The sequence below is a fragment of the Daphnia carinata genome, chromosome 2 (genome assembly GCF_022539665.2).
Source record: "Daphnia carinata strain CSIRO-1 chromosome 2, CSIRO_AGI_Dcar_HiC_V3, whole genome shotgun sequence".
NCBI classification, from domain to species: Eukaryota; Metazoa; Arthropoda; class Branchiopoda; order Diplostraca; family Daphniidae; genus Daphnia; species Daphnia carinata.
This window is the reverse complement of record NC_081332.1, coordinates 5,062,969-5,085,269: the sequence shown is the minus strand read 5'-3', so window position 1 is coordinate 5,085,269 and position 22,301 is coordinate 5,062,969. Positions and strand designations below refer to the sequence as shown.

Below are 22,301 nucleotides of genomic sequence, written 5' to 3'. Positions count from 1 at the left end.
AAGATGTTTCATTTTGTTGGCATTGCAGCGATGAACATCATACATGGACTTTTTAGGTATGAAAGGAATTTTCTTGAAAATTTTTTGAATTTATGACAAAGCATTTTCTCCTGCTTTTTGCCAACCATGTCTAATCTACCAAAAAAAATTTTATCCAATAGGAAAGGATTTTCATGTACTGGGAACACAACTATCAACAATGCAACATTGTACAGGTGCTAGTTTATCATTCAAGAGCCTTATACAATGATGTTAATCTGCAATTTGTATGTCCTGTCCCAAGCTTCTGCCAGAAGTTGAATCTATGAGTCATGTAAGTTACATGATCAACAGTTGATATGTTTAACGGTGTTGTTTTTCTTTTCTCAATATAGGTTAATAGTAACATTGGATCTGAAAAAATTCTTGGTTGGGGCAAGACACTGAATAAATTGTATTGATTGGATGGATGACATGACATTTCTATACTTAATTCGGATTCCCCAGACGGTATTTGATATTTAAAAAATTGAAGTGCATATCTGGGCTCCCTTCTTTTCTGAAGCCCCGTTTCCCCTTGACTCGTAATAAGCCCGTAGGGGGTCATGCCCCTACTGTACGGTATATATAAAACAACATATACCGAGGTTTGGAGGGCTCTGGCCGGAAAGGGGACGTGGGGTGCCGCTTAGTCCGATGATGTGTTCACGGAGGGCGATGTGGCTACCCACAAATCCGAACTAAAGGTTAATCGCTCCTGTAAAAATGTTCCAAATCTTCAGCTCTTCTTCCGGCTTCTCTTAGCCAATCACCGGGTAATCTCCCCGGTGGGTCAACAAGGCAGTGTCTCCCCCTGCCTGGGTTGACGGCAACTTTTGAAAGGGCTATTGTGCCTTTTTAAAGTTGCAAAAATAATTGTAATGTGCAGAGAATTGTCAATAAATTTTTTTTTATAAAATATTTTTTGCAAAATTTGTTTCTTTCATTGTCTGTGTTAGCCGTGTTCACACATTACATTTATCAACTTTTTTTTTTATTGCTTTGCTTTATTAGTTTTTGTCACCTTTGATGGTAAGCATTGTTTCCATTGGATTATCTTTTATCTGTAAGCAGTCTATTATTATCCAGGGATCGAACCCTGGATGTTCGGCATACCGCGCCTATGCTCTACCAATGAGCCATGAATCATATGATGACAAGTTGGTTTTTTTCTGGTCACTTGTGGACTTGCATTTACACTTATAATAAAACTGAAATGCAATTCTGCAACATATTCTTCTACATTTACTCTACTTCATTTTTACACATCTACTAGGGTTTGAACCCAGGGTATCAGGTATCGCAGCTAAAGGCTCTACCACAGAGCTATGAACCTTATGGAACAAATAGAAAGATAAACATATAGTTGTGAAAGACTGCATAAACATCTAGACGATAACATATGATATGCGATAATAAAACATTTAGATATGTCTCGTGGCTCAATGTTAGAGCATCGGCGTTGCACGCTGAATGTCTGGGGATCGGTTCCCATGCGAGTAAAACAAAATACAAAATTACTTCAAAAAATATCCAGATATTACACGTTGTTCCTTGAGTCTAAGTTGAAGAGTTCGATGAGTCCAACAAATAATAATTGAATACTAACAGATAAACGATGGAAACAATGCTTACCATCAAAGGTGACAAAAACTAATAAAGCAAAGCAATAAAAAAAAAAGTTGATAAATGTAATGTGTGAACACGGCTAACACAGACAATGAAAGGAACAAATTTTGCAAAAAATATTTTATAAAAAAAAATTTATTGACACTTCTCTGCACATTACAATTATTTTTGCAACTTTAAAAAGGCACAATAGCCCTTTCAAAAGTTGCCGTCAACCCAGGCAGGGGGAGACACTGCCTTGTTGACCCACCGGGGAGATTACCCGGTGATTGGCTAAGAGAAGCCGGAAGAAGAGCTGAAGATTTGGAACATTTTTACAGGAGCGATTAACCTTTAGTTCGGATTTGTGGGTAGCCACAGAGCCCTCCGTGAACACATCATCGGACTAAGCGGCACCCCACGTCCCCTTTCCGGCCAGAGCCCTCCAAACCTCGGTATATGTTGTTTTTATATATACCGTACAGTAGGGGCATGACCCCCTACGGGCTTATTACGAGTCAAGGGGAAACGGGGCTTCAGAAAAGAAGGGAGCCCAGATATGCACTTCAATTTTTTAAATATCAAATACCGTCTGGGGAATCCGAATTAAGTATAGAAATGTCATGTCATCCATCCAATCAATACAATTTATTCAGTGTCTTGCCCCAACCAAGAATTTTTTCAGATCCAATGTTACTATTAACCTATATTGAGAAAAGAAAAACAACACCGTTAAACATATCAACTGTTGATCATGTAACTTACATGACTCATAGATTCAACTTCTGGCAGAAGCTTGGGACAGGACATACAAATTGCAGATTAACATCATTGTATAAGGCTCTTGAATGATAAACTAGCACCTGTACAATGTTGCATAGTTGATAGTTGTGTTCCCAGTACATGAAAATCATTTCCTATTGGATAAAATTTTTTTTGGTAGATTAGACCTGGTTGGCAAAAAGGAGGAGAAATTCTTCATCATAAATTCAAAATTATTTGAAGAAAAATCCTTTCATACCTAAAGAGTCCATGTATGATGTTCATCTCTGCAATGGCAGCAAAATTAAAACATCTTTAGGGCCATTTAAGTACCCAGTTTCCCCAACACTCTGAACGTAAAGGACAAGTTGTTCTTTAGACAGAGAAGCAGAATTATTTGAGGTTTCTAGCTGTGACAGAATTATAAAGGATTGCTGTTGTACTGGATTTATTAACACAAGATGGTACTTCTCTGGATTATTTCATGTTTGGCTGAAACTAGGATTAATCTTTTGAATTGTTAATAAAATAAACACATTAGACAATGTGCATACTCTATTACTTTACCTCATACCTTAATGGTAATGCACTCTCAGTGTTTTTTCATCTGTAGGCTGACTCTTCCATCCTGTAACACTTACAGACTTGATTTGATCCCCCATTAAATTCTGTGAATGCAAAATAATAGCATTAAAAATACTTTTTCAATAGACATAAAACCGAAAAGTACCTAATCCATGTTTCATGTTGAACTTGTGCCATATCTTGGTTTCCGTACCACACCCATTTTCAGCCCAAATACTGTCCCACAATTGTTCACTTCCTTCACTGCATGGGCTTATTACTAACGATTCTTTTTGTGCAGCACTAACAGAATTTAAATTTAACACACTGTCAGGTGGTAGACTGAATAACTAAACAATAAATAATTGTTTGTTAAAATTCTATACTTATTTTGAATTCTTATTTGAAAAGTTTAGGTACCTGACTGTGTTCACCTAATGCTAATTCATCCTCATGTTCAGTTAGGTTTTAGTTTGGAAAAACCTCCTTCACTGTTTGGAAACTGTTCCGTTCCAATTTGTTCTTTTCCCCTAGCTGAGCTTGTAGACTCAAACTTTGAGCTACAAAACACAAATGAATAAAAGCAAATAAATAGAATCATTATGTATTAGGCCTTACCATCCTTAGCTTTGCTGTTATCTAATATTTTGTGCTGTTGCAATAATTGAGCCTGCAGGTCCATAATTTGACCTAATAAACAATAATTAATAATTCAAAACAAATATAATAATGTTTATACATACCATCCTTTTGTTGTATTACCTTATCCATTTTTCAATTGTTCCTCCATCCACGCGTTATTCTCCATCCACGCTAATGAACTAACTGCGAATGGCATCCAATGGACTGAAATTGCCTACGCCAGTAATAATGAGTCTGAGCGGTAGATGGCTACGTGTCGGAAAAAAAGAAAAAAGTGCGATTTTTTTTTCCGCCATTTTTTTTTTTTTTTTTATGTAAAACGGATTGCCATATTGCCATAGGCTTATACTTTTTGAATAAACCGTAAAAAACAGATAGTCGGGCTTATTTTGTCGGGCTTAAATTTTTTGCCTATTAAAAAATAGTACCATTAGATCTACGTAACTATAATTGATTCTTGTTCAAAATATAAGAAGGAACACGAAAATGAGATAAGTTTTTACGTGGGCTTTATGGTTTTTAAATAATCAAAGAAGTTTGATGTGTCACGCTAGCGCTGTAGCGTACTGGCGCGCTAGTAATGGTTTCGATTCCACCCTAATTTTATTTTAGATTGCTCAAAAACTATAAACTCTACCTAAAAACAAATTCCATTTTCGTGTTTCTTTGCGTTGTTCTATTTGCATTATTCTGATGCATAATATCAAGCTTGTTTATTAACCATTTAATCCCACCTTTCCTCATTGTTTAAGATCCGTGGCAGTCGATGGTAGTGAGATTGAAACATAAAAAGGAAGTAATCTTGATCTACTTGTAAAACTGGCATCTAGCAGATATAGTTAAACTGAACGCAAGCATGATTCAGTTGAAGTTGAATAATGTCCCCCTAAAACCCCAGTTCACACTGGCAGTTTATTTCCTTGGCGATCAAATGATTTGATTAGGTTAAACCTATAGATAACGAACACCCATTTACGTCATTTCGTTTTGTCACGCCAATCAGGGTCTTATGTACAATCAGAATGCTTGTTACTTTCAGAAGTTTTCAGATGCTTTCACCATTTCCAAATCGATCAATGCACAAATTAACCCATTTTTCTACTTAAATAATTACCTATTCCAAACAATGACATTCAAGGGAACACAAATTCCTTGCTTGTCATTATTATTATTTTTTTTACAGCACGGTTGAACGATATATTGATAATTTGTATAAACAAAACACACTATACTTAACAATCGAGCGAACACGACAGAATTTTCAAAGTATATGAATCTTCGTAGAATAATGATGGTGAAAAACTTGGACTGTTTTAATATGGACATAATGAAAGCATGAGGCACATAGCGCATGTTTCTCAAATGCGAGAGCTAAGAAAACAACCGAATAAAAAAAAAAATAATAATAATTCAAGCGCACGAAATTTTACACAGCAATGTTGTTTTGTTTTTTTCATTTCCTTTTTTCTCGCTCATTTGCTTTCAGACCAATTTTTATATGCGAAGCACTTCATTTCCAACGTAAACGAAATGCGAATCCTTGCCACTGATTCCATTTGAACATGTAGGCAAATGACTGTTTGGGAACCCACATGTCCGTGTTCTATTCCTGGCCGTGACTCCACTCCACTGTCTTCTCCAGCGTCCAAGTCAACACTTTTTTTTCCCCGACTAGGCCAATGCACAAAGCAAGGCAACTGAACAGGAGGAGTTTCGTATGGCTCTAACGCCGTTCGTTCCTTTGGCGCACATGACACTAGCTATCACGATCCGGATATTTGGAGAGAAAATGGCGCGGCCAGGGTAGCGGCCACTCGTAACGTCTCGGAACGACACCGCCAACGTTACGCTCAAAATAGGTAAAGATGTGATACCACCATAACCTCGAAAAGTAGTTGGACGGGCCGTTTTGCTGTGACAAAAAAAAAAGAATAAATAAACAAAGTTCATCACAGTTTGGATTACGGGTATCTCTTTTCTGGAATTTTCACCAACCTTTAGGATGGTATTGCTGGCCATTGTGTGATACATCCAAAAAACCCGAGTGGTGACATAGTATGCAATAAGGACATCCACGGTGTAATGTCCGTGAGCGACCATAACAAAGACCACGCCCAAACAGGTGACTAGCCACGAGATCCAATGTAACGGCCGCCATTTCCTCGGGGTATATTCTTGGATGAGCAGCGACGACACTGTCAGAATCACGGTATGTCCACTGTAGATGTAATCGCCACAGTAAACATGTTGGCCATTAATCGATAAGCCCATTCCTTTTTCAGACACGCACGTTATAAAAAAACAATAGAAATCAGTTATAGATACAGTTTTTCATTAAAATTTAACATCTTTCGTGTACCAACAAGAATCCGGATCGCCCGCAGTGTTATAACAGCAACCCCCGTGTGATTGGATTTCGGAGAGCAATAGTATGTCCTGGAGGCAACAGGCATAACGGTAGCGTACATGGTAAGTGCACGCATCATGTACAATACGCCCAAAAGAAAAAATACCCTCCGCATAACGATCGACCTGCGATTAAAAAAAGGGAAAAGATTTGATGTTTAATTTTGAGCCATTGAAAGTGAAAATTATTGCAGAGGCTATACCTGTATTTGTGGAAAAAGAGTAAAAGCATGCACGATGTAGTGGAGATGATGATGAGTATCTCGGATACATCAAGAGCCCAATCGGCGGCGGGTATGTTGTCTAGAAAGACATCGGGGAGAGGGCCATAGTGTGTCCTATCAGGTACTCGCTCATGAACCAGTGCCAGAGAAATGGTTGTCAAGAACCAATTGAAAAGGCAAAAAAGGAAAGCTGAAATTTGGGGCAAAGAAATTCGAACAACTTAATTGAAATGCTATAAACAAATGTTAGCATTATGCAATACCGATAAGTGTTTTGAAGTATTCGCGTGGGAACTTTGGTTCGTCTCTGTGCGGTGCAGGCACGTCTATGCGGATGATGCCGTTTTCGGGTTTGATTCCGTTGCCGTTGCTGCTACAGCTGCCATTGCTTGTAATACTTTTATTCAATCCGTTGATTACTACCGAACCACTGCTTCGGCTGCCGTTCGACGAGCCTTTCGAATCGTAGAATGTTGATGGTTCTGAAGAGCTACAATCATCCCAGCCTTCGCCTTTAGACGACGACAAAAGCGGCTGTCTCTGATACAAATCCTGTGTAGATGCAACAAAACGTGAAAAACAAATGGATCAGTTTGATGAAATGGTTAATCCGAATTCGTGTTTTTACCTGGGTCATTTCGCTCGAAGGGGTCCTCCTTAGATTGAGGCTAGTGTCCGCCGCTTGGCTGATCAGTCTGGAAAAACAAGTCATGGGGAAAGAACAGAAAAGAAAACCGGCTTTTGAAAACCAAACTTGTTGAGCAAAACGAGGTCTTCAAAATGATATTATGCGTACTGAGTCACGTGAAGAAATGCTGAATGTGTAGGTGGAGGTGGGTTCTGCGCAATGTCGTCCAGAGTACCGTAGGAAATGCTCTTGGCTTCCAAAACCATCCTGCGCAAAACAGCGACAACAAGATTCGTGTTAAAATCGGACAAGGAAAACTGATACGCTTTTACGACATGCACGTCTAAGAAATAAAATGGTAAGAGGCGCACAAATACGACGCAACTGTACCGATTGTTATCAACAACAGTGCCTGCGCTTGATGATCTACGTCGATGAGAACAATCCATTTTTTGATAGCACAATCACTTAATACGAGACATGAAACAGATAAGCGACTATCCTCTATGCCCGCTAGATAGTCTTAAGTCAGGCAAAGCAAACAAAAGTATTCGTGTTTCTCTCGTTTGGAGGCATGTGGCGAGACTTTTGCAACCAAACACGAACTGGAGGAATTTGTGTCAGAAACTCTCTTTTCTCAGTAATGTGCCATAGTCGTCGGCACACTAGCTGACCGTTCGTGAGTACAGGTGTACCGGGCTCAAGGACGCTTGCGTATCACTGCCCCACGGCACGCGTTCGTAGTAGGATGGGTCTGAGAAAGGCAGTGGTGTTAATATTTTTACTACGTCTAGTCGGCCAACCAACAAATCGATAGGACTTCCAACCAGTTGCCCACTGACAGCTGTGCTGGAACGGCACTACGCTAGATTTGGGAGGACGAACAGACTGTTCCCATCGACGTCGAATCGCCTACTGAGAAATGCTGAAACGTCAAAACTATGGAAATTCTTAAAAAGAAAAAGAGGAGGGCTACGGCCAGTTGTTGCAACACACTTTTGGAGTACTTGTCCTATCCTCTGGCGATTTGCGACATACTTTAACCGAAAATGCCAAAGAGAAAACCGGTTTCCCATTCACATGCATACAAACCCAATGAACGGCGGCTTTTACTACGAAGTAGTTTGTTTACCTATTCAGTTATTATTCTTTTTTTTTTTTGAATCTTTAATATCTACCGAAAGCCTACCGGATGGACCCTATTATGATGTCGAGGGTTTTCGTCAAGTGATTATTGGAGGGCGGTATTTTGCTTTTCTTTCTTCAATACGATAGACAAAACACAAACTGTTAGTGGATTTTATCGCTGAACTATCTCTTAAGATAATTTTACTATTAGTGCTGTCCGCTACTGCCAATAAAGTGGACACTGGATGGGGTTTGAGTTGACGCCCTTGTCTTGACAATAAATCAATAGTTCGTACGTTTCGAAAAAAGGGTTTTACTACTAAAGGACGAGGAGAGAAGATTCACCGTCAATCCCCTCGAGCAGGTGAGTTGCTACATGGGAAGTCCAAACTAGTGTTACAACTACTACTACGTGAAAAGGCTATGACGCAGGAGACTATTTTGAATCACCGCTAGTTTTAGAATACGAGGAGGTGGAATACAACAAGTTCAGATTTCAGGCACTTTTTTCTGCTTGCTCTAGAACAGTCGACATCATTTACATCCTAACACAACACAGCACACACAGAAATGATAATCCAGTGAAATTCCATTCTTGACAGGTTGCTCACAGTTAAGAAGATACGAAGGCTCACCTGAGAACACCAAGAGTTGGCAGATTTTCAGCTATTCCATTTTCGAATGGAAAAGATTGCCGAGAAAACAATTAAGAACAAGAAATCAAACGTCAATCTAGCACGGTCCGGAAAATAATTAGATTCCCCCTCAGCTCACGTACACATTAGCTTCTAGCCATGGAAAACAGACGACAAATAATGCCGTGCATCACAGTTATGGCGCCCACTCAAATAGCATTTTCTTACCAGCGACGCGAGCGACATCTAACGCCCACTTTTATACTAAAAAGAACGCCATCTATTCACGTAAGTAAGTGGGCAAAAAAACCCATTGTAGATGGGAATCACTCACGCTGACATGCATTACGAACCATTTGAAACGAGCTACTGAGTCTAACACGTAGAAAACAGGCATTCACCGGAAAGAGAAACATAACAAATGAGCTAAACAAGGAGCGTGAGGATGAAAAACTGACCCATTGGAAGGACGCCACAGGTTGTTCTTAACTGTTCTCAGTTTGATTAGGAACCAGCACGCAGCGAGAGTGTAAATGCGAGGAAGAGTAACGCTTGGCTGCATGTTTGAAAAAAGCAAAAACGGGCACCACCGTGTCGTGGCGGTGTATACTAGTAAGGAACGAGGAAAAGATGAGTCTCACCAGACGTGCCACTAGGAATGTTGAAGACGCCCTGTTCACCGCTACGGACTGAATAACAATTATCTCATACTGATGGGATATGTTATGCTACATGTTAGTAAAACAAAAAAGGGAAGCAAAAGGAGGGAGCTAACAGAGGAAAATGAACTGAAAAATCGATAACAATATCTAATGCAAGTTAAACATGCGGATGTGGCTGGATGCGGGCTCATGGCCACTGACGCTACCGGATTTTTGTTTAATCCAATACACGCGAACAGAGGAAACAAGGGGAAAAAGGAAACCGCGTGCCTTGCCTGTGTGCGTGAGTGGAGATACAAAAATGGTCCATGGCCTGTTAGTAAATCCATGCACATCCGGTGCCTCTTGACATCATCTCGTGACTCACCATCACTCGTTGGTCATCTGAAGTTGACATGCCGCTGACGCTATTAAAATTCAAAAAAATTCGTGTATTGATTAATTGGATGTTTTCCATTTTTAAACTAGTGAGGGGCGTTTATATGTGTAGGATCAAGGTTGTTAGTAGCAATAACAGAAATAGCTCTCGATATCGGATATCCCTAAGATCGATTTACGTACCATTGATCGCCTGGATGGCGCATCAAAGAACGTCTGCATCGTCCATATTTGAGTCATCGTTGTTCTACTTTTCTTTTTCGTTTTGTCTTCGCTCGTCATGTGTAGCTAAAAAACCAGACGTCCAGACAGGGCCAAAGAATAAATTACATGCACAGACGAATAACAAATTGATCCGCTAATCGATAAATTGCACCTAAGAATGTGGACGAAAACCTATTCATTTACATGGTTACCTCAAGTACCCTAAGTGGATCAGTTTTCAGTCTAGTTACATGAGCACCGTATTCAGCCGTGGACGTAGGCGTGTTTTAGTTTTGAAAAACAATGTTGTGCTGGTTGAATGATGTGCAGATACAGGCTTGCCAAAACGTCGTTATATAGGAATTAACTGTTGCATTTGGGAATAGTTGTTGTAGAATTTAAGATTGTTGAATAGCTTGTGAACTTCATACGCTGTTCTACAGCTCTCCGACACTTGGAAAAGAAACTCCGGAAGTCGTCTGCTACACAACTCATTATGTCAACTGACACCTCTGTGTTTAACTGGGTCATGCAACCACAGTACTGAACCGTAATAAAAGGCCAAGGAAACTGGTAATAATCATTGAAAATTCACGGTATGCGGCACAAATGTGTCAAAGGCAATTACCCAAACTGATAGTGCTGTTCACCGACGATTGAAGACGCAGTGGGGAGCAAGCAAGAGTCACCGACGCCCTTGAAAGCTCCAATATCTTATTTAGTCGAAGGTTTCAACGCGTTTCGATTACATTTCTTCAATTCCAGTTGATTCTCATGTTTAACGCACGGTCTCAATATTCTTTTAAGTGGCAGCACGTGGTTCTTTTTAGTATGGAGCTACTAATACCACGGATGCCGGTGTGTCCATTTGGCCTTCGTCACTGCTTCATGCGTCATCACTTGCAACGGGGAATTATTTAGTCTTACGCAATGTTACGATGCAAAAGATGACGCAGCTTTAGAAATCAACACATAAAGTTGTCTTGAATGTTGTTAGGTTGTCCTTTGTTATTTCATCATAGTTTCACTCAGTTTCTTTTTTTCTGGGAAATGGTGAAATACGCTTCCTCTCTTTCTGACAAATGTAAAACTCTGCCAGCTAGTGCATTAACGTGTAAATCACACCCTACTTCCTCTTTGTATATTTTCGGTTGAGACTCTTGTTCCTTGGAGGAGACTTCTTTCTGCTGGGAATTTTTTTTTGGGGTTGTAATTGATGCTCTCCATGATGTCTAGACGTAGGAAGTTGATCAAAGCAATAGCCTGTAGCTGCAAGTCTTGTGTTACGTGATACCGGTTTCCTGGCCGCCAGAGAATTTTTGATAAGTTCATTCTGGAAAGTAATATTAGGGCTGGTGGTACAAAACCGTAGATCACATTTAATCCGGGCTCAGGAGGAGAACCCAATTTTAAATTTGATAGCAAATATGTATTCAATGCAGAATCAACATGAAAACAAAACAAAGTCTTCGGAATCAATAATAACAAATGAACATGTAGACTGTGCCAGACAATATACGCCCCACACGGGAAACGATATGCGATACAATCATACCCTGTAAATGAAATAGCAACTATATTGTCTATTAGAAACAAAAATAAATCTGTAAGAAGAAAGGAATTAAGTTTTTATAGAAAACCAAAGTGGAATGACTTTCTTTTAGTAAGTTATTTTTATAGTAGCATATCGTTATTGGAAATTTCGGTAGATATGAAAGTTAAAAAAAGAATGGCCATTTGGTTGAGGTAAAAACATCGATCAATGACGGAGATAGCCTCTGACTTCTTGGCTTATTTGTAGGTTTGCAAACAGGCGGTGATAAAGGCGATTGATAAAAATATCACAGCTGATTCGCCACGTAGCGTAATTTGTCAAGCAATGTTTTAAAAGATGGCCGCTGAGAAGCTTCTGCATCCCAACACGGTTTCATTAAGTCACGATAGATCAGTGGATTACAGCCCGGAGGACAAGGTAAACGACGCCCCTGCTGTAAGGCTCTCAACAACAAAGTTTGGTCACCGCTGACAAAATTAGGCTCCAGGCCCCTGCTAAACATTTCATAGAGCGTGACACCGAACGACCATACGTCTGACTGGACGGAAAATTTCCCATAAGCTAAACTTTCCGGCGCGTACCTGAGAAATGGAAACAAACATGAATTTTCATAGAAATCAAGCATTATTTCTATAAATTAGTTTTTGTTTTCTTTTTTTTTTTACCAAGGCATAGGCAATTTTTGACCCCGATCACGAACGGCGTAATAGCCATTATAGCCGACTTGGCGAGCCAAACCGAAATCGGAAATCTTTACCAAATCGACAGCAGCTACGAGAATATTGCGAGCAGCGAGATCACGATGGACAATGTTGTTCTCACCAAGATATGCCATACCCTAAAAAATTGTTACAATCAACTAATCGTCAAAAATGCCTTGGAAAGATGCAAACCTCAGCCACGTCTGTTGCAAATTTGATTAGCTGCTGGTCCGTAATACTTTCCTTTTCAGTATGCAAATAAGCCATCAGACAGCCCATTGGAAAATATTCCATAACTAATAACGTAGACGGTTCAGTGACAATGGCTTTGATTTCTACAATGTTTGGATGATGTAGGCTCTATAAATAAAAATTCCAATAATAATAACCGATACCTAAAAATGATAATCAGTGAAAATCGTGCAAGGTTATGCTGAAAGGCTACCTTCATGATCGCGCATTCACGTTGGAGATCAACACTCTCCGGATTATTCATTGCTGTGCTCTTGAGCTTCTTGACGGCGACGGTTTCTTCCGTGCCATCGCTGTGGCGTATTACTCCGATACGCACTTCACCGTAATTGCCCTTTGAAATAGCGCGGAGGCGTTAATGCACTTCAAACTAGACGTATTTTGAAATTGAATTTACCTGGCCGAGCAGTCGGCCCACTTCTAACTTTTTACGCTCTAATTCGTAAATTTCAGCAGCCAACTCCGATGTGCCTTCATCATCAAATTGCAATGACGAGCCACCGTTTAATGCCATAGTTGAAAGTAGAAAATTCATGGAAGCGTGGGGATTCTATTAGAGTAAATCGTGAGGATAAATAATTAGCTTCATTTTACGACCGGACAAATGAAATACCTGAAATGTGTTGTCGTCAAACTGCGAGTCAAACGAAATTGTATCATGGTTTTCGGAGAGGGCTCTGAGCGCTAAATAAAGAAAAAAAAACTATAAGTAAAAACAAAATTAAGCACATCTTAGGAAACGTACTCGTGGCTTCCGTTAATCCAGATGCCAAACTTCCATTCAGCGAACGCTGATCATTAACCAGTTCGTATACATTACTACGCCTCGAGTTGTAGACTAAACAGTGCAAATAAGTTACCACCAAGCATAAGTTATTTTTAAAATTGTCCGTACCTTCATAAAGAATCTGGTTTATATCTCGCATAACAGATTGAGCTTTTGGCCTGAGGGAAACGTCCGGATACCAAGTTCCAATCATTATATGATAAACTTCGCCCAAGCACTTCTCAGGTCTTGGAGGCCTCCATCCACTCAAGAAACCCTTAAGATAATAAAATAGATCAAGTGAATAAGAAGTTCAAGTAAAATACATTTTTTACACAATACAATACCTGAATAATTTTGGTCTTGCTGAATCCGAGGCACGGTTTCTCTCCGTGTGAAAATATTTCCCACATGCACGTTCCACAAGCCCATATATCAGCAGTGCTCCTACGATGCACCAACTCTAATGAATCATACAACTCGATCGGTATCCAAGGTAACCTAACATTGAAGATAGGGCCGATTGAAATATTAAATAAAAGATTTCGTCTAAAGTGCTCTATACTCGTCATCGGAGTAGGACAGTATTCCAGGATCTGCCAGCTTTACTCGGATAGAATTGGAGGTATGCGAGGCTAACATCAAATTTCTGCAGCGGACTTTACCGTGAACAAAACCTTTCTCTTCCTACACAATGAGAGAAACTTAAATAAAAACTTCTTGGAAAAGTAGAGATGATGATAATCCACACCAGGTAAAATAAGGCCTTGGCAAGATTGGTCGCAGCTTCCACAAGATCAATTATAGGCAAGTCGTGTTCTCGCAAATACTTGTCTAGTGGGCCGTGAGGTAGATACTCCATAATGACTCTCAAATTAACATCCAAGACGATACCGAAGACATGAACAATAGTTTCAGAACGCCAAAACAACGATTTTTGTACCGATTCAAGGAATGCCTTGAAACATTGGAGAATAATTAATGAAAGCGGAACAAAGTCCATAAAAAAGCAACAGGAAAATACTTACTTGATAATGGGATTGTCGGTACTCAGCCCTAAGAAGTTTGTGAACGATTTGGATTTGTTCGTCTGCTGTTCGTCGCCATACTCCCCGATAAACAGTGGTAAAACGGCCGTCAAACTGACACTGGAATCCAGCACCTACGTACAGCTGGATAGACTGAGTTGGAATGCAAACAGGTAACTGCGAAAATGCACTTTGGCTGAGCGACATTTCAAATTCGATGGGTTTATGGCGACAGAGCAAAAGTTCCGAGACGTCTATTATAAAAATAGTAAGAATTTCAAAACAAAAATTCGATAACAAACAAGTACTAATCTGCTACTACCGTTTTCCGACGACGGCAGGCATTCTTTCAGATCAAATCCAGAAATTCCTAGTCGTTTCTCGTTGCCCTGAACTGCTAGTAATTCGCGCACGTTGTTGCATGGCTGGCATTCTAGTCCAGCAAACGTCCACGCACCATCCGCTGATTTAACGATTGAAAATGTTGTTGCCGGTTGTCCATCCTCCAGGCAAACATCCAAAAAAAGTTCATCATAGCTGAGATGACTTTCACTAATTAAAATGAAAACAATGAATAATCAAGTTGTCTAAGAGCAAATAAAGAAATTACAGACCGCAACAAGTAAGATCCTTGCTTGTTTTGACGTTTGACTCGTAGTTTATCATAAGCAAATGAATCCCTAAATTTCAATGAATTTTAGTAAATAGTACACTAGAAAATCTATTTTATCTGCATGCGATATACCCGACAGGACCATGACACTTGAGGCTTCGTAATCTGACAAGAGACGGTGTAACCAATTCACCGCACAAATCAAAGGTCCATTTCTCCATAAGGCGATAATAGCCGTTCAAGGCACCAACACAACTCTTCATCGACTCTTCACTCTCCATTAGAATATACTGAGGTACACCATTGATTCGCGATATTTCCATACGGTTATCGCTTTTCCTGATGGAGACAAAGCATATCTCCTCAATGGAACAAACATATTGACTGGGCTATAAAATAATATAATTATTTATTGAACTACATTGAAATTGACTTTAAGAGAACCAAGGATTCTTACAATTTTTTTTTTTACTGACTGCATCTTCACTCCTGAATGTTCACTGCCCATAGGTTGAATTATGAGGTCAAATTCAATCAATTCTTCACCCTCCTCCACTTTAACAGGATATTTTTCAACTAAATAATCAGTGGCTGTTTGCGCAACAGTTTTCAGGAATTCTTGCTTGAAGAACCAGGTTTCACCAGGTGGATTCAGAACCACTTGATTCAATCGTGCTTTCAGGGATTCGGTGCTATATTTGAGGTTTGAATTGCGTCTTACCATCTTCGGGACAAACTTTTTGTAATTTGCTAAGACTTCACTCATTTTACCACCATAGTCCTTCATGTGGCAATACATAGCTGTCACAGCTAAACCCAAAGCAACACTTTGGTTTGCTTTGTTGTTGAATGCTGTAACCTGGCCATCGACAAACTCTTCACAAACTTGCCGATAAAAGTAGTTGAGAGCTTTGGTGCCAATTTTTGAAAGGTTCGTAAGTGAAGGCCAAAATCGCAGTCTGAGTTCATATGAACCATTTCCAAGCTCCCCAGCTTCCAGAAGGTCTGATGGGTTTACATATAGTTTCGTGGTCTCGTTTCTTAGTGCAAAAAGGTATCGTGACGCAGGCTTGATTTCCAAATCGCGACAGCATTGTGTGCAAACATCTTCGAACGACAATCCATCGTTAATTGGAATAATACCGGGAGTGGAACCGATAATTTTCACGACAATCGACATTCTCATGTCATCCTCTTTGGGCTTACGCACTGACCTTAAAACCGGTTATTTTCACATTTATAAAACCAGTGACAGTGGCCTAACGGTAACCTTGAAGGAGTCAAATTAAAAGTCGATCCCCAAAACCTGTTTTGTTTGTTTTTTCCCTCCCCTTGAAGCTCTGTTGTAGTTGTTTTATTGTTTTTCCAGGCCCTTGATAAGTGCGAATATTTTCAAAGTTGCGACGATAAGGCAGCGCCACCGGTGACTGGTCCGAGAATGCAAATATCTCCTTTAGAAATCCACAGTTAGTTCACATAAGGAAATACATCAGAAATATTCCATACTGGGTCATTTATAATCTTGCGAGTTAAATTCTGCGTCTAATAACAGCTATCAATCACACTATTTCATATTTTTACTCCGTCGCTAGGAGCGCCAATTATACTGTTTAGGTATTATAATGAAGTACGACTAAAAGTAAAATTCATATTTTGTTTTCGTACATAAAACCGGTAGCAATAAAAAAAAATTTTATTCTCTAACGTTTTTAAACTATTCGAAGCTGTTTATGCATATTTTAATGTATTGAAACGCAGTTTCCTTTTTGAAAATCTATACAATGTGTTTAAACAATTTAAGCGGTATTTTGAACAGCGGTAACTGTTTTTGTGTACTGTCAAAATAAACTAATCGATTAAACGAGATAAAAATGTCACTCAAATTTATTTCAGTTGTCAGTCCATATCATTTTTATTTGATATTTTTATACCTAAATCAGTCACTAGATGGCAGTACAATGGCGCTTTGGAATAATAATCTCCGCGCGCTTCGAACATTCCAAACCACTGATGGCAAGAACAGGCGTATTGAGCATCTATGGTAACCATAGAAACCCCCTCTCGATATGCACTACGCTTTCCATTCTCGATATACGAAAACCAAAAATTCTCGCCCTTCGTTCTCTATGTCTGACCATAAAAACAAACTCATTCTAAACGTTGATTCAATTATCCGATCTGAATGGTACACCCTTCACGGGACGTGTATCCATTATGCAACAATGGTCTCAATTTGTGACTTACCCAGCCATTCTTGAGAGGAAATCGAGTTACAAACGACGATGCTGATTCTTTACCACAAAATATCAAGTATCCATGACTCACTTTTTTTCGATCAAGATCCCACACAAGACGTACAAGGGTAGAACAATTGAAGACTTGATTGCTCATCTTTTGAAAATGAATAAGAACTACCTTGATTCCACTGCCTCTTCAAGCAACCTATTGTACAAATTTTGAAATACGCGAATTCTTTTTTGGAATGTTTCCACAAACTAGGCAAAGAGACTTCTGCTTGGCGACCCCATTTTCCCGATTGGATACTTCCTTTTGGCCCGGCCCACAGGAAAGCGGCTCTGACTCCGCCCTTCGGCCAATCACAGCGCACCGTGTCATAATGATCGATTGAGAACGCGCACAAAGAAACACGATGACGTCATAACCATTTATTTTGCAACATTTTTTGGTATTAGCATACTCTTCCATACAAAAACAAAAACACGTAAAAAAAATAATAAACAAGAAACAGAAAAATAGGATCATCAAAAAAGCTTTCTTGTAGGAGGAAAACGCATAAACGTTACGTCATAGTGGACAGAGACAACAACAACCTCCGACAAAACTAAGCCAAAAAAAGAATTCCATCACACTTTGAACCATAACTCTCTATAGCACTTTTATACAGCGGCTTGTTTATAAATTAAGAAATAAACCTAACAACGCACTCTGACAAGAAAACAAAAATGGAGGACATGAAACTGTTTCAAATAGGCTATATAAGATGACGCAAAAATAGAAATTATGCACTGGCGAGTGAGTTACATAGGAGAGCAAATCAGAATGGACGCCGTAACAACCCGTGGGTTAGGGACTTACTCGGTTGAGGGGGTTTAGGAGGGCGTAGCGGTGCGGATGCGGCTCTAGCGGCCGCAGCAGCCGCGAACTGATGCATATACGACGCTACAATGAGCCGCTGAGTGGCTACTTGCTGCGGATGCGGCGGAACTAACGCGGCCGTCTGAGACAACGTTACCAAATTCCTCATGGCTTCCGGATGATGGGTAGGTAAACGGCGTTGCTGTTGCTGGATGCGTTGTTGCCTTTCAGCTAAGCTGTCAGTGATCGAATGAAGCGCGGTGGATCGCTGCTGGATGAACGGAGGCGAAACGGATTTGCTTTGCGTTTTGCTACTTGATTCATCTGGAGGAGAATACCGCGATGATTTAGCCGAAAGATCCAACGCTCCAGCCGAATCATCCTCTTCATCATCATTAGCCATTCCGGAATCTCTTCCATTGCTGCTGTTCAAATTCGTTTCGTCGACCATCAACAACTTGTCGTCTTCTTCCAAATCATCTTCCGCCATTCCGGTCAATTGCGGAGTATCTTCTTTCGCAATTTCTTTCTCGAGACACGTTGGTTTGCTATTGTTATTCACCGTATCACTATTGCATATCGGAAGCAATGGAGGCGGACTATTGGGTGCATCCGTTTTTTCAGATTCCGGCGGCGGAGTGGGATTCTGACGCGATGCCAATTCCGCCGCTTGAACGAGAAGTTCGACGCCGTTAGGTCGGGGCCACGAATACTCGGGTGATTTCATTCTTTCAACTATTTTAACTTTGAGTGGGTACATGGGTTCCATGATCGGAATTAAATCCATCGTTTTCCGTCTTTTCCGCTTCTTCCGGCCGCTCTTTTTCTTGTTGACGTGTTCTTGGGGCGATTTCATAGGCGAACGATGGACAACTTCTTCCGCATTATTTTGCAACGCAGCCTTTTTGATGGATATAGACAATTTCTGCTGTTTGGCCGGAGTAGATGGCGGAGGTGCGGATGAACGTTTAACACCAGTGGTAGTTTTGCCACTGAATTCTGTAGACGACGTTCTACTGTGACACCGATTAGATTGAGTGACGTGTTCGGCAGTGCTTCCGGAAATTAACACTGTCGCTTTGCTAGCCGGATTTTTAACAATTTTGTACTCTAAGCGCAGTGGCTCCTCCTAATTGAAAACGTGAGGCATTTAAATACAAAAGAAAATTGGCTGTGTGGAATGTTGCAAAGTATTCGCAGGAGCCCCGTAAGCTTTCAAGTAACTCCGACATTGATTGATCGGTTTGAAAAATTCGAAAGAATCATAGAAGGCACATACCTGAGTCCAACCCGTTTTGTAAGCGACATCCATCAGTCTGAAAGAAGACGCTAATTTTTCTCCCTGGCAGTGAATCTCAATCTATTTTCATGCAAGAATACAATTGACTTTTCTTCCTAAGAAAATTAAATTTATTCACTTACAGTATAATGAGGTGGAAGTTCAAATTTTAGGCTGAGGAGCTTCTGAAAGTGGTGAACAGCAACAGCAGCCGGACAGCGAAAGAAACGCCTACCAATCGTCTGTTTTAAAAAAGAAATCCAATCAGACCTCAATAAAGCACATCAAGTTGTGTAATATATACCTGAGGTGAACAAGGGCCTTTCAGGTTAAGGTTGGAATCCTCTTCGCGCGACCTGTTGGGCCAGAAATGGGTTTACAACTGAGAAACCTTAAAAAAAAAAAAAAAAAAAAAAAAAAGGGAAAACTTACTGAGGTATGAAGTCGAGCGAGAGGGAGATGGGGTCAGACGGCGAGAAGCAGGTCGGGTGTTGTAGCGGAGGGGCCACCGAAGTTGCTATAATAAAAAAAATTCCATCAAGTTTTAAGACACGTTGTGGATGTATCTCTTTTAGTGACATGCAAAACATGTGATAACATTGAAAATAAACAGGTTTTCGGAGGGGTTCTCTTTTTTTTTGTTAATTCTTCCGCCTTTGACGGTTCGACTGTGAAATGATCCCATAATTGTCATGCGCAGCGTGTCTCGTGCCGATATGGCGGGAGTACCGAACGCGCAACCCATTAAGCCAGTGGTACACCGCCACTCTGATAACGAGATTGCATTTTTAAAAACAAGTATGTACTTTGTGCAACCATTGGAAATATATCGATTAACAAGGGAAATGCGTTAGTCAAATTCGAACCGATCACGCTACTTTCAGGTTGATTGACAGTCCCGAAAACGATGAATCATAACTAGAGAGGGGCGTCGATTCAAGGGGGGGAAAGGGAGACAACCCCCCGTCGTTCTTTTTCTTTCTTCAAACTCATAGAAATCGGAGAAAAAGACTCCGACAGGCACATCCATTGGATGCGAAACAAGAAAAGGAGGGGGGAGAGGATTTTTAACGTGGGCGCGGTTGGGTGCATGTTTTAAAACATCCATCACGTCGGCATGTAACCACAGTTGACGGGGGTTAAGAAGGAAGAGTCGATGTAAGTACATCTTCATCACCGTTCAAAAAAAAAAAATAGGGAAAGTTTGATCGAAAATAGATTAAAAAAAAAAAATAAAATAAATACGTACACAAAGGATGATGATCGACGAAGTGCTTGCGCCTGCGCTGTTCTTCTTGCCACAAACCGGGAACGGCAGCGTAGACCAAAGCTTGAACGGCATGATCCAGCTTCAGTTGTTCGCCCAGACGAGACCGTTGCAGTTGAATCCCGCACCGCGGGCAAAACGTCCTTCCACTCTCGACTCGTTGCAGCAAACAGGATTTGCAAACTGTAATTTAAAAGAAAAATTTAGAAAAAAAAACCCGGCAGAGGGACAGAGAATGATGGCTTTGCATAATGATGCGTAGATAATAGCCGGATAATTATAGTGGGGAAGAAACGGTGTAGGTACTCACAGGTGTGCATGCACTCAGTGATGGTCGTGGCGTCGATCAGGTAGCCCTGGCAGATCGAGCACGTTAAATTCGACTGGAGTCGACTCAGCGGCAACGATTTCGAATCCATTGTTGTTTTTGGCTTTAATTTTTGTACTGGAACTACGTGTAGAGATTACATCAACCAATAGCCATCACTGCGGTTTGTTATCATTTGTATACCACCTGAAAAAAAGATAAATTTCCTTGAAATTCAAAATGATAAATGCATTTTTAGTCGTTGGGAGGGTAGAATTGTTTTAGGGGTTAAATGCTGATTTCCTTGTTTCTAAACTTATTTAAGCTTTCACATTTTTGTAAAGATAAGCTCGTTGTTTTTCTCACTTGATCACAAAATGGACTCTGAAACTTCGTGTACGTGAATCATGTTCGATTGACAAACATTTGATAATAAACCCCTTGAAAAAAAAATTACCATAACTAAACATCTTTTCTGTAGCATGCCACCAGTAATCGTTTTTATCAGCGTGTCACGGCCGGATGAGTGACGCTACGAGGTGAAGAGGTTATCGCGATGCAACTACACAACACACAAAAAAAAAGGATGAAACCCTTCTGGAAGAAGAAAAAAATACACATGCAGACACGTGTGTCTCGTTTCTCACGCCGGGTCACGTGACGACGCCTTTCCACCCTGCAGGCATTACCGACCCTCTCCGAGGAATGTTACTCACACACACCCAACAACGTTTTCTTATTCAAATTCAAGAAGTCCGGGCTCGGTTTTTTTTTTTAGTTTGCCTTGACCAAAAAGAAAAAATTCAAGTGATACGAAATTTCAGAAGCGAACAATAAAATCGGAAATTCTTGGCCATAAAGGGAGCCGAAACGACGTCGACGCCATCTCCCCACAAGCAAAGACGCATTTCCCCGTTTAAATATATATACATTTCGACGACTACATAAGACTCTCTCCTTCTCTCTTGTCTGTGTGTGTGTGGCTCCCTTATATTCACTCGGCGTTTCTCTCTCCTCTCCCTCCCTCTTCGCCTTTCGTTCCCCTCCCCCTACTCACTTCCTCCCCACCAGCGCGGGCAGACACACACACACACACAGACACACGCACATAACAGTACAACACTCTTCCTCCTCTATTCCAGCCTTACGCAGCTCACGTTCTATCAAAATAACGCACGACGGAATGTAGCAGAGAAAAGAAAAAAAAATTTTTTTGCTTACCTGAAGACTTAAAGTCACAGAGGAAAATATTCCTTTGTTTCACACTTGAGAACAAAATTCATGGACACTGCAGACACTGGGATATAAAAACTTTGGCCTCCCTTCTTTTTTTTTTTGCTTTTTCCTAACGAGGGCGCTGTTTGTTGCGTGCCTTACATTTATACAGCACAACGAGCGACCACGAAATACGGACCGAACTCTGGCCGTCCCTGGCGGCGACTGATAGAAACATGCCGGTCGATGGCTCCCTTTCTGGCCAGACTAGTTGAAGGCACGCCCTCCTTCCCCAAAAGCGAGCTCCTATTGGTAGAGCAATGGTCACGTGTGGGCCCCGGATGACAAAGGGTCGCCATCTTT

The 22,301-nt window shown here is 40.5% G+C and overlaps 3 protein-coding genes across 8 annotated transcripts; all 3 read right to left on the bottom strand.

Annotated features, from left to right (window-relative positions):
• Nucleotides 1-4,756: 4,756 nt before the first annotated feature.
• LOC130686612 (phosphatidylcholine:ceramide cholinephosphotransferase 2-like) lies at nucleotides 4,757-9,278 on the bottom strand. Of its 6 annotated transcripts, none has more exons than XM_057509734.2 (8): nucleotides 9,257-9,278; nucleotides 7,021-7,119; nucleotides 6,853-6,919; nucleotides 6,488-6,776; nucleotides 6,204-6,414; nucleotides 5,954-6,126; nucleotides 5,590-5,867; nucleotides 4,757-5,506 (listed from the first exon to the last, which is right to left on the bottom strand). In XM_057509734.2, the coding sequence occupies exons 2-8, from the start codon at nucleotides 7,116-7,118 to the stop codon at nucleotides 5,351-5,353; spliced, it is 1,272 nt and encodes a 423-aa protein (XP_057365717.1). In that variant the 5' UTR covers nucleotide 7,119; nucleotides 9,257-9,278; the 3' UTR covers nucleotides 4,757-5,350. The 6 variants fall into 6 exon arrangements, with proteins under 6 accessions (XP_057365717.1, XP_057365713.1, XP_057365715.1 ...); XM_057509730.2 differs by lacking the exon at nucleotides 9,257-9,278 and adding an exon at nucleotides 9,074-9,192; XM_057509732.2 differs by lacking the exon at nucleotides 9,257-9,278 and adding an exon at nucleotides 8,616-8,815.
• Nucleotides 9,279-11,273: 1,995 nt separating this feature from the next.
• Nucleotides 11,274-16,215, bottom strand: LOC130686590 (tyrosine-protein kinase JAK1-like). Its single transcript, XM_057509709.2, has 16 exons — nucleotides 15,232-16,215; nucleotides 14,907-15,163; nucleotides 14,776-14,841; nucleotides 14,484-14,713; nucleotides 14,162-14,415; nucleotides 13,885-14,091; nucleotides 13,699-13,820; nucleotides 13,481-13,634; nucleotides 13,263-13,410; nucleotides 13,113-13,205; nucleotides 12,981-13,051; nucleotides 12,765-12,917; nucleotides 12,561-12,701; nucleotides 12,308-12,475; nucleotides 12,080-12,252; nucleotides 11,274-11,995 (listed from the first exon to the last, which is right to left on the bottom strand). Exons 1-16 carry the CDS (start codon nucleotides 15,958-15,960, stop codon nucleotides 11,701-11,703), a joined length of 3,261 nt encoding a protein of 1,086 aa, XP_057365692.1. The 5' UTR covers nucleotides 15,961-16,215; the 3' UTR covers nucleotides 11,274-11,700.
• Nucleotides 16,216-17,425: 1,210 nt separating this feature from the next.
• LOC130686600 (polycomb group protein Psc-like) lies at nucleotides 17,426-22,179 on the bottom strand. The gene is made up of 8 exons (XM_057509718.2): nucleotides 21,945-22,179; nucleotides 20,727-20,930; nucleotides 20,399-20,599; nucleotides 19,582-19,666; nucleotides 19,454-19,505; nucleotides 19,293-19,391; nucleotides 19,150-19,230; nucleotides 17,426-18,999 (listed from the first exon to the last, which is right to left on the bottom strand). Exons 2-8 carry the CDS (start codon nucleotides 20,833-20,835, stop codon nucleotides 17,830-17,832), a joined length of 1,797 nt encoding a protein of 598 aa, XP_057365701.1. The 5' UTR covers nucleotides 20,836-20,930; nucleotides 21,945-22,179; the 3' UTR covers nucleotides 17,426-17,829.
• Nucleotides 22,180-22,301: the final 122 nt, after the last annotated feature.